We start from the raw sequence: 15,455 nt of genomic DNA, 5'->3' as shown, positions 1-15,455 counted from the left end.
AATATCTGTTTTAACATGCTGGCATGGGTTGAACGGTTTGATTGAGAACTGGCAAGCCAGTAGGCTGTACCAGGCTCCAATCTGATCTGGCAAGGTTTCTACAGCTGGATGCTCTTCCTAATGCCAACCACTCTGAGAGTGTAGTAGGTGCTTTTTTACATGCTACCAGCATGGGAGCCAGTCAGGTAGCACTGGCATCATATAACGTGTGTGTGTGTGTGTGTGTGTGTTACACTGAAATAATGCTGTGAGTGGCTATTATTGCTGGAACATTTGTTGATGGTTGCTTCTGACAGGATCCTTTGGAGGGTGTGTATGAGGACTCTTTCTCCACCATTCTCACAGGAATAGTAGAATAGTAGCTTATGAAGGCAGCGAGCTGGCAGAAATGTTAGCATGTCGGGCGAAATGCTTAGTGGTATATCATCTATCTTATGTTCTGAGTTCAAACCCCGCCAAGGTCGACTTCGCCTTTCATCCTTTCAGGGTCAATAAATTAAGTACCAGTTGTGTACTGGGGTTGATCTCCCTCAAAATTTCAGGCCTTGTGCCTCAAGTAGAAAAAAGTATAGTAGCCTATGAAGATAAATGGACATTTGTTTGTTGGTCATTTCACCATCAAGCTGATTTTGTGAATTACAGACTCTTATGTATAATCATTGATGTCATTATTAGCAGGAGCCTATGTGTAAACTATAATATAATGCATTTTGCATTAAAATTTCCAATTTTGCGGGTATTGATTTGACTACTTAATGCACTGAAACTAATTAAATTAGGTTAAGAATTTCTATGAAGGATTATTTTGTAAAAGCATTCTCTTTCTTAGAACAAGATGTTAAATTCGGATTTGGGTTTTTTTAATGTTTAATCTTCATATAGATGATGTTTCTATCCTAAATTGTGTATGGTTAAATTTTTCAGTCTTTTGCCATATAATTCTTATTCCATTTAATGTAATCTTTCATATTATGACCATGAGGTTTTAAGTTTGGTCTCACTGCATATTACTTTGAGCAAGTGTCTTCTACAGCAACTTAGGTTGATCACTGTTTTGTGGATGGAAACTGTACAGAAGCCTGTCACATGTTTATATTTTGTGCCTTTACATTGACACCATTTTGGCAGTGGTGATATTGTTTCCTATAACCAAAATGTCTGGCACTGGTTTGATATGTGAAGAGGTGAACGAAGTTCCAAATTTGAAAAACAACGGTTAGCATCAGGAGAGGCATCAGACCATAGAATACTGTCTCAAGAAGCCTCATCTAACCCATGCCAATATAGAAAAAGCTGTCAGAAGACCAGAATGCAGTAAACAACTGGGGGTCAATGTAATTGATAGGCAGTGTCCCAGCATGTAAAAAAAAAAAAAAATCTTATTCACACTAGTGTTTTTATTGGAAAAATTGTTTTCATAACTGGATGTCATTTTTATCGCTTACTATATTCAGTGATGATGTAGGAAGGTCTTTTTTTTTCCTGTTTATTGTCAGTTTGGTTGTTGTCATGTGGTCAGTAGCTCAACTCCTCAATTATTGCACTTAGATATGTGTGTAGCAGTAGCTTATATAGATGATTGTAATCCTTTTAACTAAGAAATTCATAAAAGAATAAATTCTTGTAAAATAAGATCATGTCTTTAATCACACCCATACGATCACATATACGTATGTATGTAATTTAAGATATTATTTTATAGTAATTATACATGCAAGATTAAAAATTCTATCTTATTTTACAGACTGTGTGTGTGTATGTGCGTTATTTTTGGTTGTAAACTTTATAGAACATTGTTGTTTAATTACAGGACGCTGACATAGGAGCTATTATTGATGCTGGTGGTCGAACTATTACAGTTACTGTGATGCCTAGTGTCATCTATGAGCATGTTGTTAAATGGTGAGTATACAGTTTCCTTTGCTTTCTGACAATTTCATGTTAAGTTTATTTCTAAAATAATTATTCAGTGTGTTGTTGCCAATTTCAGATATTCATTGTATTACTAGTGTATGTCACTTATCCACTGCAAAACAGTGCAGTTATAATAGCCAAAAGTTTTAGTGTCATAGACATAGTGTAATATATTGTGCAAAAATATGTCAATGATCTTCTGTACTCAGATGTATGTAGGTGCTATTGGGAGTAGAATTCACTAGCATAAGCAGTAAGAGTACTGTATAATTGTTGATTTTGTTAGCTTGTTTTGCTGAACCTAAATCATTCTTCAAGTATAGATTAGAGTGGATTGAGATCCTTCTGTGAAAACAAGTCTTTAATTGTTTGGCTACAAACTATAGGCTTATAAAATAATTTTATACTTTTAACACTATTTGCCATGAAAGTTTGGTTAATCTAACCTTGTCTGTGTTTAAATTGTCTTTTAACATGGAATGTTGTGTGTTGTCTCCTTGTCTCTGGTCATGTTTGTATTTCTTCTGATGTCTGTTGCTATTGTGTGTCATTTTTATGTGACAGACAAGCAAGTCATGAATTATTTTAAATATTCCTTTTTAAAATCCTTCCTATGCTGTAAATATAAGTTGTTAAATTACTGATGTTTTGCTTGTAATAAGCTAAAAAATCACCAAAAACTGACCATTTATGCAGCAAGGATTTAAGCTATTTGTTGGAGAGGACTTTTTTCTAATTTGTTTTTAAAATATATTATAATTGTCCTTTCATCTGATCAATTAATCATTCAGTCCAATAGAATTTATAGTGATTTTACAACAAGCCTTTCTTTGTATTGTATTGCAAGTTACAATAATTTATGCAAGCATGTTCAACAAACAAATGTCATAAAATATGTATACAGTGTAATAGTTGCAATAGAAAATAACAATTTCAAGAGATAAACCTAGCATGATACTCTTGCATTGATGATATATATAATAGTAATAAAACTATTGCAGTAGTTTTGAACTTATAATTTGTTAGGTAGTTGCCCGATATCATTCAATTTCATGTCTATGATAATACTGGCACTCTATTTTATATGAGTGTAATGGTAGTGTATAGTAGTGATGAGAGCATATAATTCTAGCATATAACAATAAGGTATGTAAGGCAGTGCATAGTGATAAAGATATATAATGATAGCATATGGCTTTATGGATTATAATGGTGTTTAGCAATAACATGTAATAGAAAGTAGTGTGTGGCAGAGTATGACGGGTGTAGGAGAAAATACTTTGTGTTATTTGATCATGTCTCTTTACAAACCTACCGGAGTCTACTTTCCCTTTCATTCTTTATTGGGTTGATAGAATAAATTCTTATGGTAATACTATAGAAAATTGTGCTCCAACATAGTCTCAGTCCAATGTCTGAAACCAGTAAAAGTGTAAAGAGATTAAATGTAAACTTCTATTTATTCTGTTTAATTTGTTTCTTCTACAGCATGGGTAACAGTTTGATGAAGAAATTAATGGATCATTCAATTCCTGACCTGTGAAGTCCAGCCTCTATCTAATGCTCAAATAATCAGCTGTCAATGGTTACATTAACAAAACTTGTGAGACCTACTGTTAATTCAGTTTTAGGTTGCACATTATACCATTAAACACTGAATGCTTTGATGTATGCTATGAAAAATGTGTGTATGAGTGTGTCCATGATGAAGAATGGCTGTGTTGAGTGTTTCTGATAGCTGCTTGTCTTCAACAATATATCAATCGAAAAATAATATAATTACACTATAACACCACTTAAACATTTGAGCCAATTTATAACAATTTGGCTAATGAATCATTCTGGTCAATTAGCAAAGTTGTTTGTTTTTCTTTTTAACTTAGAAATTTGTTATGGAGGGTGCATATGATTATTATCATAATTATCATTATTTTTTTTTGTCTACTTTTTTTCTTTTCGATTGCCAAAGATTTTAGATTTTACAGAATTTATTTCAATTACCTCTACAATTTGTCTATTAAAGACTGACCACTTCATCAAAATAACCTAAATAATAATAATCATATTTAGTTCAAATATATAAAACAATTCGTTTGAAAGAAATTTGAAAATCAGTTTTAGATACAATATTTTGTCTAGTATTATATTTATGTAATCTTATCTATATGCATCCTTTATATGTATTTCTCTGTATGTGCATATGCATACATATATTAAAACTGTATGGAATAGGTGTGCATATATATCTAATATACACACATACTCATACACACATATATACATATACATGCAAGTGATAAATTTTTTTTAAATATATATTTACTCAAAACTATTTTCAATAAATATTTTGTACCATCTATGAATTAGTTGTTGCTTTTTTTTCCTCTAAATAAATAGTTTATCAAGTGTTTGCCTCATAACAAAAACGCCATGTAATTTGGTAGTAATGCTAAATTTTATCCTGATATTGTATACAACTCACTGAAACTTTCCTGTATATAGACTTTGAATAAATGTATTATTACCAAATGGAACATGATTTGAATCTGTTTTTAATTCTTTAAAAATATTAGTGCACATGTCTGCATAAAAGTTGCCAGTTTTGTGAAGAAGTCAATGGCACAAGAATCTCAATGTTCTTCAGTTGGTTATCAAAGAAATGAGTTTCAAAATGACATTTGACTTCACAGTTCTGGTTGCATGTACATACTTCTTATACTTCATATGTATATCGTTCATGTAAGATATAGTTTTCCCTTTTAAACATGTTATTTAATCCTTTCAGTGTTAACCTTCCGAAAACTTTCTGATTCTAAGATAAAACTTGGTTTTAAAGTGTGTGTTTAAATTAAAACCTTCCATCATAACTATATATAAAAACCTTATTAACACCAGCTTAATAATGACAGCTTCTTGTGCTAAAATTCCTCAATGCTTATCTTTAAAATTAAATAAAGCACAGATCAAGTTCATAACAAATATAACCATGAAAGGATTGGTAGACAGTCTGGCACTATGTTCCTGTTTTAACTTCTTTGAAGGAATTTTCTTATTTCCCTTTAATAGTCTTTTATCTTCAACTGAGAAAAATAAACTTACAAAATCTAGCAATATGACTGTTCTGATGTTACCTTCTGAATGCAATTAGTAGTGCCAGTTATTGTTTAATTATTTTAAAATTTTAGGTTGAATGTTGCTTATTTTTCATTTGTTATCAATGGACTTTAGCCTTTGTAATTATTGATATAGTCTGTCCTACTAACAAACAAATATCTTGCCACCAATAAACTATTTCCTGATCAGTGGATATATCATCAACAATAAAGTTTCAAATTCAGTGATAACAAATGACAAGTGGTAGTGTTCACATTAATCTTATCTAAAAGAAAAGAAAAAAAATACCTGTGCATAATAGAGAAAATAGTTTAATATAAGGGTTCCCAAACTGTCTGTCAGGGTCAACTTTGCCTTTTGTGTTTTTTTTTTCTGTTGATAAAGGAAGTAACAATCATCAATATTGTTCATACAATATAAGAAGGATCAATATAAATTCTTCTTTTCCACTAATTTGTAGCCTTGTGCATTTGCTAGAAATTATTTTTATCTAAAATTGATTTTAAATAGACAACAGCTGCCACTACAAACATCTCTTATTCAAGATAAGACAAATGTTGTCTTGGAAATATAAAGAAGAAACTGTTTAAACTGGAGCTGGTCACACATGCACATTCACTTGTCCTATGATCAAAGACATTCCAGTTGTACCATCTTGATTTTTATTTGCGTGCAGTATACCTAAGACTGCATAGAACTGGTTGTCATTCTTTGTGATTTCAAGGTGTACTGAAGAACAAATTAAAAATTACTGGTGCACTTTGTATGGAAAATATTTTTTTAAATGCTTTAAAATTAAAAACTAAAAAGTATTGATCACCTCATCATTCGTTTTTAATGTCCACTTCTTGCTTGCAAGAGTTGGACAGAATTAATTGAAGCAGATTTTCTATGGCCAGCTGTCCTTTCTGTCACCAACTCTTATGTTTCCAAGCAAGGTAATATTTCCCCATGACCAGTTATGTTTTCACAGAGTATTGGAAACGAATGACACCACTTGTATGATAGTGACTCATAACTATTGTGCAATGTGAAGTCAAGGACATGCAAATACAAGAGGTTTCTTTCAGTTCCCATCCACTAGATCTACTCACAAAGCTTGATTGGCCCAGGGGTTTTAGTAGAAGACTCTTGCCCAAGGTGCTACACAGTGGGACTGAATCCAAAACTATGTGGCTGGAAAGAGAACTTACTTAACCATAAAGCCATGCCTGCACCCCATAATTATACTTACCATCAACATTATCATTTAACATCTGTTAACAATGCAGGCATGGGTTGGATGTCTTGACAGGATCCCAAAAGACTGAGGACTGCTGAGTTACAATGTCTGCTTTGGCATAGTTTTAATGGTTGGTTGCCTTTCTTAACCGTTTTACAAAGTTTAATGGATGCTTTTTGTTTTGTTTTGTTTTTTTGTTGTTTTTGTTTTTGTGATACCAGCACCTGTGCAATTGTCCCCCTTGACTGAGTGTCAGTGTGGCAGAAGGGTGGCTGGCTTTATGCCAGTTGTTGAAAGGCTAAAGTATGATAGACGGACAGGAACAGGTATCTTGCTGTAGAGGAGATACGTAGCTACCCTCTACTACATAATGATGGGTAGAAATAGCCAGAAAAAGAAATAAGTGGTGGTGTCAGGGTGTACTCTCAATGTGCAATCAGGATTGAGGAAGGATGGGTGAGCAGGTGAGTTCACAAGAGTGAAAGGAGAGTGGTGGATGGTTAGTGCTGAATGCAGAGAATGATGAGTAAGGGTGGCAGTGTGGTTGATGATGAATATCAATGGGCAGGGTGTAGGGAATAGGAATGGGTCAGCATGGGAGGTGATAAGAGATAGTACAGAAAGAGTGGAGAGCCGCTGTATAATAAAACTGTGGGTAGATGAGAAATAGGGAGCAGGGATGAAACAGATAGGGAGATCAGAGGTATATAGGGGTGGATATAGTGAGTGATGAAAAAGGTGGAAAGAGTTATCAATGGCAGATATGAAAGAGTGTTACAGATGAGCTATGGCAGTCATAAGATGTAGTTCAAGGGAACAGATTAATCAATGGAAAAACAAAGTGGGAGAGGATATTTCAAGGAGAGATAACTGGCATCACAAAAAGGGATGAAATGAATGCAGTTCTCACATAATTTCAATACTTGAATGAATTGTGCTGTATATAAGTAGAAGAGGAATTGGTGTTAAAAAAGATGAGAGGTAGGAGAGGCTCAATAAAGACAGATTGGTTGCAAGGACAGAGATATAAACATAATGCTTTGGGATCCCATATTTATCATGACAAAGAGACCTTCTCAAGCACAGCAAATTACCAAATTATCATTGTCTTTTGTCATTTCCATAAAGCTCAACATCATGAGGTCAATCTTCACTACATCCTATGTCTTCCTGGATCTCCCTCTTCCACAAGTTCCATCTACATTTAGTGATTGACACTTCTTTATGTAGCCACATCACATGGCTAAACCATCACAGTCTTCTCTCTTGTACACTGAGCCTGCTTCTCTTATGCCTAATTCTTCTTTCAATACTCTTGCACCTTGTCATACATGAACTCTAATGTTGCACATCCACCAGAGCATGCTTACTTCATTTCCTTCTCTCCTTCACATGTCCTCTGCTTTTAGGATCCACATTTCACTACCATGAATCATTGCTGGTCATACACATTCATCATACAATTGGCCCTTTAACTCTAAGACAGAAACATTTTGTTACTAACAGAGGTATATAGCTCTCTGAACTTTCTCCAGCTCATTTTTAGTTTAGTGACTATACTTTCAGAATATCCACGTTCACTGCTAATTAACTCACTTAGGTAAGAAAAACTATCTACTATAACTGAGGATTCTCTCAGGCATTTGAGAAAACCAATTTCCTGTGTATTCTTAACATTTATTTGCTCCTGCACCTCTGACACACACTTTTCTCTGTTAACTTTCTTGTGATTCCACTGCACCTTTTGTGAATCTATAGATTACACTGTAAGTTACTTGGTGACTTTGCTAGTGCTGGTGGTACAAAAGAAGTACCCAATACATTACTGTAAAGTAGTTGGCATTAAGAAAGGCATCCAGCTATAGAAGCCATGCCAAAGATGACACTGGAGCACAATGCAGCTTGCTGGATCCTGTTAAACCATCTAATCCATGCCAGCATGGAAACAGACATTAAAGGATGATGACACATTCACACACACACACACTTGGAGTGGTTGGTATTAGGAAGGGCTTCCAGCCATAGAAACCATGCCAAATTAAACAGGAACCTGGTACAGCTATCTAGCTAACCAATTTCAGTTAAACTGCCTAACCCATGCCAGCATGGAAAGTGGATGCTAAATGATGATAATGATGATATATATCATTATCACCATCATATATATATATATATATGTACGTACGTATATGTGAGTGTATGTGGTATGTATATATTCATAAATAATGCGGTTTTTTTATACTTTTATTTTTCAAAATTAAGATAACAAAGTTCTCTCCTTCATTTTCTACAATGCTCTTCCATCTATCTGGTAGACTTCCAAAATTCACTTGTCCATGATGAAAAATACTCCCGCAGTACTGTTCTGACCTCATCTATAGAATTCATATTTTTTCCGTTCAAATGATTTTGAAGACTGCAGAATAAATGATAATCAGATGGGGCAATGTCCAGCGAATATGGCGGTTGGGGGATCGTTCCCCATTCCATCTGCTTCAGCCTTTATAATGTCATCCTCACTGTATGTGACCAAGCATTATCCTGATGGACGAACACCTTTCATCTTGAAACCAAAGATGGTCGTTTTTCTTCTAGTGCTGACTTAAGCTGCTCAAGCTGCTTGCAGTAAACCCTTTTGTTTGGTCTGAGTTTAAAAGTTCTAAGTGGACTAAATCTTTCATATCCCACTAAACAGATAACAACACCTTACATAGATGAAGACTTCTTTAGCCTGGGGTGCTGGTGTTTCCCCCTTCCCTACCCACTGTCTTTGGCGCTTGACATTTTTATAGAGAACCCATTTCTTGTCACCAGTCACTATTTGGTCCAAAAAACATTCATTCATGAGACGTGACAGCAAAGAAGAGCACACACATTCACTCTCTGCATGTGGTTCGACTGGGAAAGTTTGTGAGGAACCCATTGACTCAATTTGCTAACTTTTTCAATGACATGCAGGTGTCGATGACTAGTTGAATGACTATATCCAAGCTTCTCTGCTAGTTCTTCAAAAGTTATGATGGGATTTTGTTCCACCAGGGATTGCAGGACATCCTTGTCAAGTTTTACAGATCTTCAAGGATGAAGCACGTCTTCTAGACTGTAGTTTCCGGCTCAGAATTTCTGGAACCACTATTGACACTGGCTTACACTTATTGTCTGATCTCCATATACTGCATTTAATATTTCTCACACTTTCCGTTGTGTTGTTACCTTTATTGAAATCATAAAGCAAAATATGCCAAATATGCTCCTTTGTCACTTCCATTATAGCTTTGAAAAAATAACTGTTAGAATTGAGCTGCACTCTTCAAACCTTGCACTAAAAATAAGGTAAAATTAATAGCTACTTTTATTGCAAGTTGATACAAGTAGTTTATCCTGTCCTCCTCCGACTTTTAGTTTATGCAATTGAAAGAAACATTATTTCTGGGATGACTGAATATATTATGATGCACTAAAAATGTTTTGTCAATGCTATACAGAATTTATACTACAGAATATATCTATAAATCTTTATTGTATATAATAGATATGGTGTCTTTACATGTCTAAACAGTGTTGGCTAAATATCTAAATATATTCTGTAATGTGTGTGTGTTAAACACACACACACTAACATGTATATATATATATATATATATATATATATATATATATAACAGAATATATTGAAACATATACTTGTATAAGAGAAAATTTGGAGAAACTGCAAATATCAATGGGGAACAAGAAACTATAAGATTAAAAAGAGACAGAAAGAGTGAGAGGAAGAAATTATTGGGGAGGGTAAATGGAGAAAAAAATTAAAAAAAGAAAACTTGCTATATATAAAATAAGATGAGAAAATGGAGAGAGAATGAATGGATGGTTGGATAAAAAAGACAGACAAAAAGAGAGTGCATTAGTAAAAACCAAAAAAAAATAGAAAGAATAAAGAATATCTCTATCACACAATGCAACTTACCATTAAGCAAAATGAATGAGTGTGAATGTGTGAGATCGTTAGAGAGGGAAAGAGATGGAAGTGGGGAAATTTGAGAAAGAGCTAGAAAAGAAAAGCAGGGAAGAAAGGCATGGAGAGAAAAAAATAAAAACATTTTTCAAAGATCAAGAGGAAAAAAGAAAATGCTGGAAAAACAATGAAGTGTAGCTTTTCAACTGATGTCGCTAAAGTAACTTCATTGTATTTTGGCGCTGTCTCTTTCTCTCTTCTCTTTCCTCTCCTTTTTGTTCATTGTCATGTCTTCTATTGTTAATATATCAGGCATGACCGAGTGATTTACTTTGCTTGTAACGAAGTCCAGGGTTCCATCTCAGTGTGTGACGTCTTGAATATTCTATCATAGTGTCAAGTTGACAACGTGAGTAGAAAGGAGAAGGCCAACAGATGGGCTGTGGTCAGCTTTATCACTATACCTTGTCTATTCTACTTACCAGTATCTGAGGAATACTCAACCACGTGCATTGTGATTTAACAAGAAGGCAGTTTAGTTGATCAATTGGGATACCATTGACAAGAAAAACAATAAAGGATGTATTAAATTCTTTTTAGGCTAAAATTTCTTTTTGCTTAGGTTTTCTTTGCAACTACGTGATTTTGAGTTGAGTCCCACAGCACAACACCCTGGACAAGCATTTTCTACTCTTGCCCTGGGCTGACCAATGCTGAGGGAATGAATTTGATAGACAGAAACTCTGTGCAAGCCCATTGCACACACACATTGCGCTTGTGTATGTGTATGTATTTGTAAGTATATGTGTACAGAGCAACCTCACTTCTCAAACATGTCACATGTCAAACAAATTGGTTTTTGAACAGAAAATTCGAGATGAATATGCCTCAGTTATCAAACAAAATTTCGGTTCTCTTACCTGAGCCAAAAAGACAGAAAAGGGAAGAAACCCCTGAAAGACAGTTACCAGAAGTTTTTATAGAAGGGGATTCGCCTCCTAAGAAACAACACACTTTTGTGTGTGTGTGTTGTTTACAGTTCAATAAGCATTAAAAACATAATTTTGCACATCCCCACATGCACATGCATAACAAATACATATTAGAAAAAAATGAGATGCTAAATGTTTTGTATAATTCCCAATGGAAATAAATAAATTGTTTGATTTTCACAATCAATAGCACTTGTCAATGATTGATCTGATCCATGATGAAGCAATTTAGCCCCATGTTGGACATGAATGAGCAAAATTCTAGAGATCTATGATCAAAAGCATTCCATCCATGGACATCCCGTCTTTTATCCTGACTACATTATTTAATGCCCTGTCCTTTTTTATTAATATGTCAGGGAATGATCTGAGATGTATTGCATTGCTAATTCTTGCAAGATGAGCTCTTCATTGGCTTATAATTGATTCAACTGACTTCTGTAATGAGAGGAAGGAAATAGGATATTAGAATGTTAATTAATATCCCAAAGGCATTAATGAAATAATTGAAAATGTTAATGGACTGACAGAATAGAATCATTAGACAGATGGACAAAATGTGTTGTATTAAGTTATGGCTCTTTAAGTTTTGGGTTCAAATATGGTCCAGATCAAGTTTGCCTTTTATCCATCCAGGATTGATAAAATAAAGTTTCAAATTTTGGTACAAGGCTTGCAGTTTTGAGGGAAATTGACAAGCTAAATACACTGACTTCAGTACTTGACTGGTACTTTATTTTATTGACCCTGAAAGGAAGAAAGGAAAAATCAGCCTTGGTGGGATTTGAACACAGAATGTAAGCTGCCAGAAGAAATACTGCTCAGCATTCTGTCAAGTACAGGAGATTTGATTTTCTAAAGAAAACAGGATAGAATAGCAATTATCAGGAATCTACTTCAGGCCATAGATTCCATGCTTGGAGGTTTATGCATCTCCTATTTCTTACTACTTTGATATATTTCAGTACATGAAAATGTACTATAAATTATAATTTATTAAGAAGTACCACCCTTTAGCCCTTACTGTTCCATCTAATTGGAAACTGGGAAAATGTAAACAAACATCTGCTTTTTAAAATTATTTCTGTGGACAGGAAACAGAAACGGCGAAGCACCTACAACATGGCACCTTCCATACACACACACACAATGTATAATTTATATACATATACAAATGAATGTTCATATATTGTCATCATTTAATGACTGTCTTCCATGATGATATGTCTACAACTCTTTCCTGCAATCAGACCTAGACACAATGCAGCAATGGATCACAGACTGGCAACTGAAACTGGCTGTGGACAAGTGTACCACCATGCATTTTGGGAGAAAAAACCCTGCATCCACATACTCCCTCCACAACACTGATATCAAGAAATCCTCTTGCGAGCGTGACCTAGGCATCACTGTCAGCAGTGATTTGCGTTGGACAAAGCATATCTCTAAAATTGTCAAGAAGGCCGAGGGTATCTTGGCATCACTCAGCAAGACTTTTGTTAGCCGCTCTCCAGCCATCTATTTAAAACTGTATACAGCTATGGTACGACCACACTTGGAATTCGCATCATCAGTTTGGAACCCCTATCTTGCTCAGAACATTGACCTCCTGGAATCTGTCCAGAGACGTGCAACCAAACGCATACCCTCCATCAGACACCTACCATATTCTGAGCGCCTTGTTTCCCTGGGCATGGATTCACTGAAGCTCCGGCGTCTGGCGACGGACTTGGTGAACATCCACAAAGTTATCAACTACCTCACCAACAACAACACTGAACACCTTTTTGATCTCCATGTGTCTAACACACGTGGACATGCCTACAAAGTCAGAAAACAACACAGCTCCCATGACTTTCGGAAACATTTTTTCACGCTCAGAGTTGCTGAAGCATGGAATAAACTGCCTGCGTCAGTTGTTGACTGCCATGACACTGCATCCTTTAAGGCCCTCATGCTTTCCGAAATCCGCCGAAACTACACCTGATTATATATACACTTTAGATGAGTTGTAGTGCACCTGAGCACTGTACACAATTATTATTATTATTATTATTATTATATGGGTTGGACAGTTTGACAAGAGCTAAAGAGCTTATAAACAAAACATATGTTATGTATGTGACATCGATAATATTTATATATACTCCTACATATATTCACACACACACATGTATGTGTAGATATGTGTGTGTGTGTGTGTGTGTGTGTGTGTCTAAAGGCATATGGCTCAGTGGTTAGAGTGTCGAGCTTACGATCGTGAGGTTGTGAGTTCGAATCCTGGACCGGGCTGCGTGTTGTGTTCTTGAGCAAGACACTTTATTTCACGTTGCTCCAGTTCACTCAGCTGTAGAAATGAGTTGCAACGTTACAGGTGCCAAGTTGTATCGACCTTTGCTTCCCCCTTGGATGACACTGGTGGCGTGAAGAGGGGTGGCCGGTATGCATGGGCGACTGCTGGTCTTCCATAAACAACCTTGCCTGGACTTGTGCCTGGGAGGGTAACTTTCCAGGTGCAATCCCATGGTCTGTGTCATGACCGAAGGGGGTCTCATATATATATATATATATATATATATATACATATAACAGAATTCATTGAAGTAGATACTTTATGTTGAGATGTCCTTTCTATTACCAGCCATCACTGTTTCCAAGTAAGGTAATATTTCCCTTGGCTGCTTTCACAGAAGATTATTAGAAATGAAAGACATTTTATAACTGTAGCATGATTTCAAGGGGACACAAATACTCAGGGATAAAAACATCCCCACACACACCTACAACAGCCCCACCCACATATATACAGTAATCATTCGCCATGTCATGGTCCACCTATTGTGCCCTCAGTACATCATGGATTTTTCTGGCTAATATATGTAAATTTATACTGTGGACTCCTCAGTATATTGTGGGTTTCTGCGACCAATAGGTATTTATATTTTTTTAAATTTTAATTATTTCTTTTGCTAAAATAAACATTTTCATGCCCAAAAATTAATAAATTAATAAATAAAAATATATAACACATTTATTAAAATATATTAAAAGAAAATACGTAGGCGCAGGAGTGGCTGTGTGGTAAGTAGCTTGCTTACCAACCACATGGTTCCTGGTTCAGTCCCACTGTGTGGCACCTTGGGCAAGTGTCTTCTACTATAGCCTCATGCTGACCGAATCCTTGTGAGTGGATTTCTACAGATCGAGCAAGGCCACCTACCTGAGGGTGTGTGTGATGAGTTCGCCTTCATACTCACTCGAACTTTGGGCTTTGCTACATTGACTCTAAGTCCTTTTGATTCTAAACCTAACTTCCACACCCAAAATTTCTTTTCTAATTACAGTAGTGATTTAACTATGAGGGCCAGGTCATCAGCATCGAGGAGCTTCCAGGGACAACCTGTCTTGAATTCCTCTGTTATAGCCTAGAGGACTATGATGAATAAAAGGGGACTGAGGATTGAACCTTGGTAGACCCCTACTTCTACTCAGAATTCTTCACTATTCTCATTGCCAATCCTAACCTTACTAACGGCCTCCCTGTAAAGGGCCTGTACAGCCCTTATCAACCATTCGTCAATCTCCAGTTTCCGCATCGCTCACCAGATAAGGGAATGGGGGACCCTGTCAAAAGCTTTCTCCAAGTCCACAAAAGCTAAGTATAGGGGTTTATCTTTAGCTAGGTATTTTTCCTGCAGTTATCGAACCAGGAATATGGCATCAGTGGTGCTTCTACCCAGCACAAAACCGAACTGCATCTCATCTAAGCAGACTCTCTCCCTAATGAGATGGGCTATAACCCTCTCAGTGACCTTCATCACCTGATCCAGCAGCTCGATACCCCTGTAGTTATTTCTATCTAGAGCATCACCTTTACCCATGTAGCAGCTGACTATAGTGCTGCTATGCCAGTCGTTGGGTATGACTCCATCATGAACTACCTGGTTTACAATGCGGGTGACTAGGCCTTGGCCCACACCACCAGATGTTTTAAGCATCTCAGCAGTGATTCCTGATGGGCCGGGGGCTTTTCCTGGCTTCATACCCTTAATTGCTTTATCTGCTAGGGAGCTGTCTATTCAGATATCTGGTCCCTCTACTAGGTCAACATTTGGCCAGCTCTCCTCTTTCCATTCATTCTCCACATTCAGCAGTCTTTCATAATGGCTTCTCCAAGCCTCTTTCTTTTCAGAATCATTAAAAGCAAGTGCACTATCATCCATGCGGACATATTTCTCTCCTGTGACATCAAAATTTT

At 35.9% G+C, this 15,455-nt stretch overlaps 1 protein-coding gene across 2 annotated transcripts in view; it reads left to right on the top strand.

Annotated features, from left to right (window-relative positions):
* Positions 1-4,347, top strand: part of LOC115216315 (syntenin-1) — a 32,948-nt gene extending 28,601 nt beyond the window's left edge. For both annotated transcript variants that reach the window (XM_029785523.2, XM_036506656.1), the window contains 2 exons: positions 1,811-1,902; positions 3,403-4,347. In XM_029785523.2, coding sequence (XP_029641383.1) covers positions 1,811-1,902; positions 3,403-3,457 — 147 coding nt within the window. In that variant the 3' untranslated portion in view covers positions 3,458-4,347. The remainder of the gene's footprint in view (positions 1-1,810; positions 1,903-3,402) is intronic.
* Positions 4,348-15,455: the final 11,108 nt, after the last annotated feature.

Source organism: Octopus sinensis, linkage group LG10 (genome assembly GCF_006345805.1).
Source record: "Octopus sinensis linkage group LG10, ASM634580v1, whole genome shotgun sequence".
NCBI classification, from domain to species: domain Eukaryota; kingdom Metazoa; phylum Mollusca; class Cephalopoda; order Octopoda; family Octopodidae; genus Octopus; species Octopus sinensis.
Note: the sequence above shows the minus strand (reverse complement) of the source record. Positions and strands in the feature narration are given on the sequence as shown.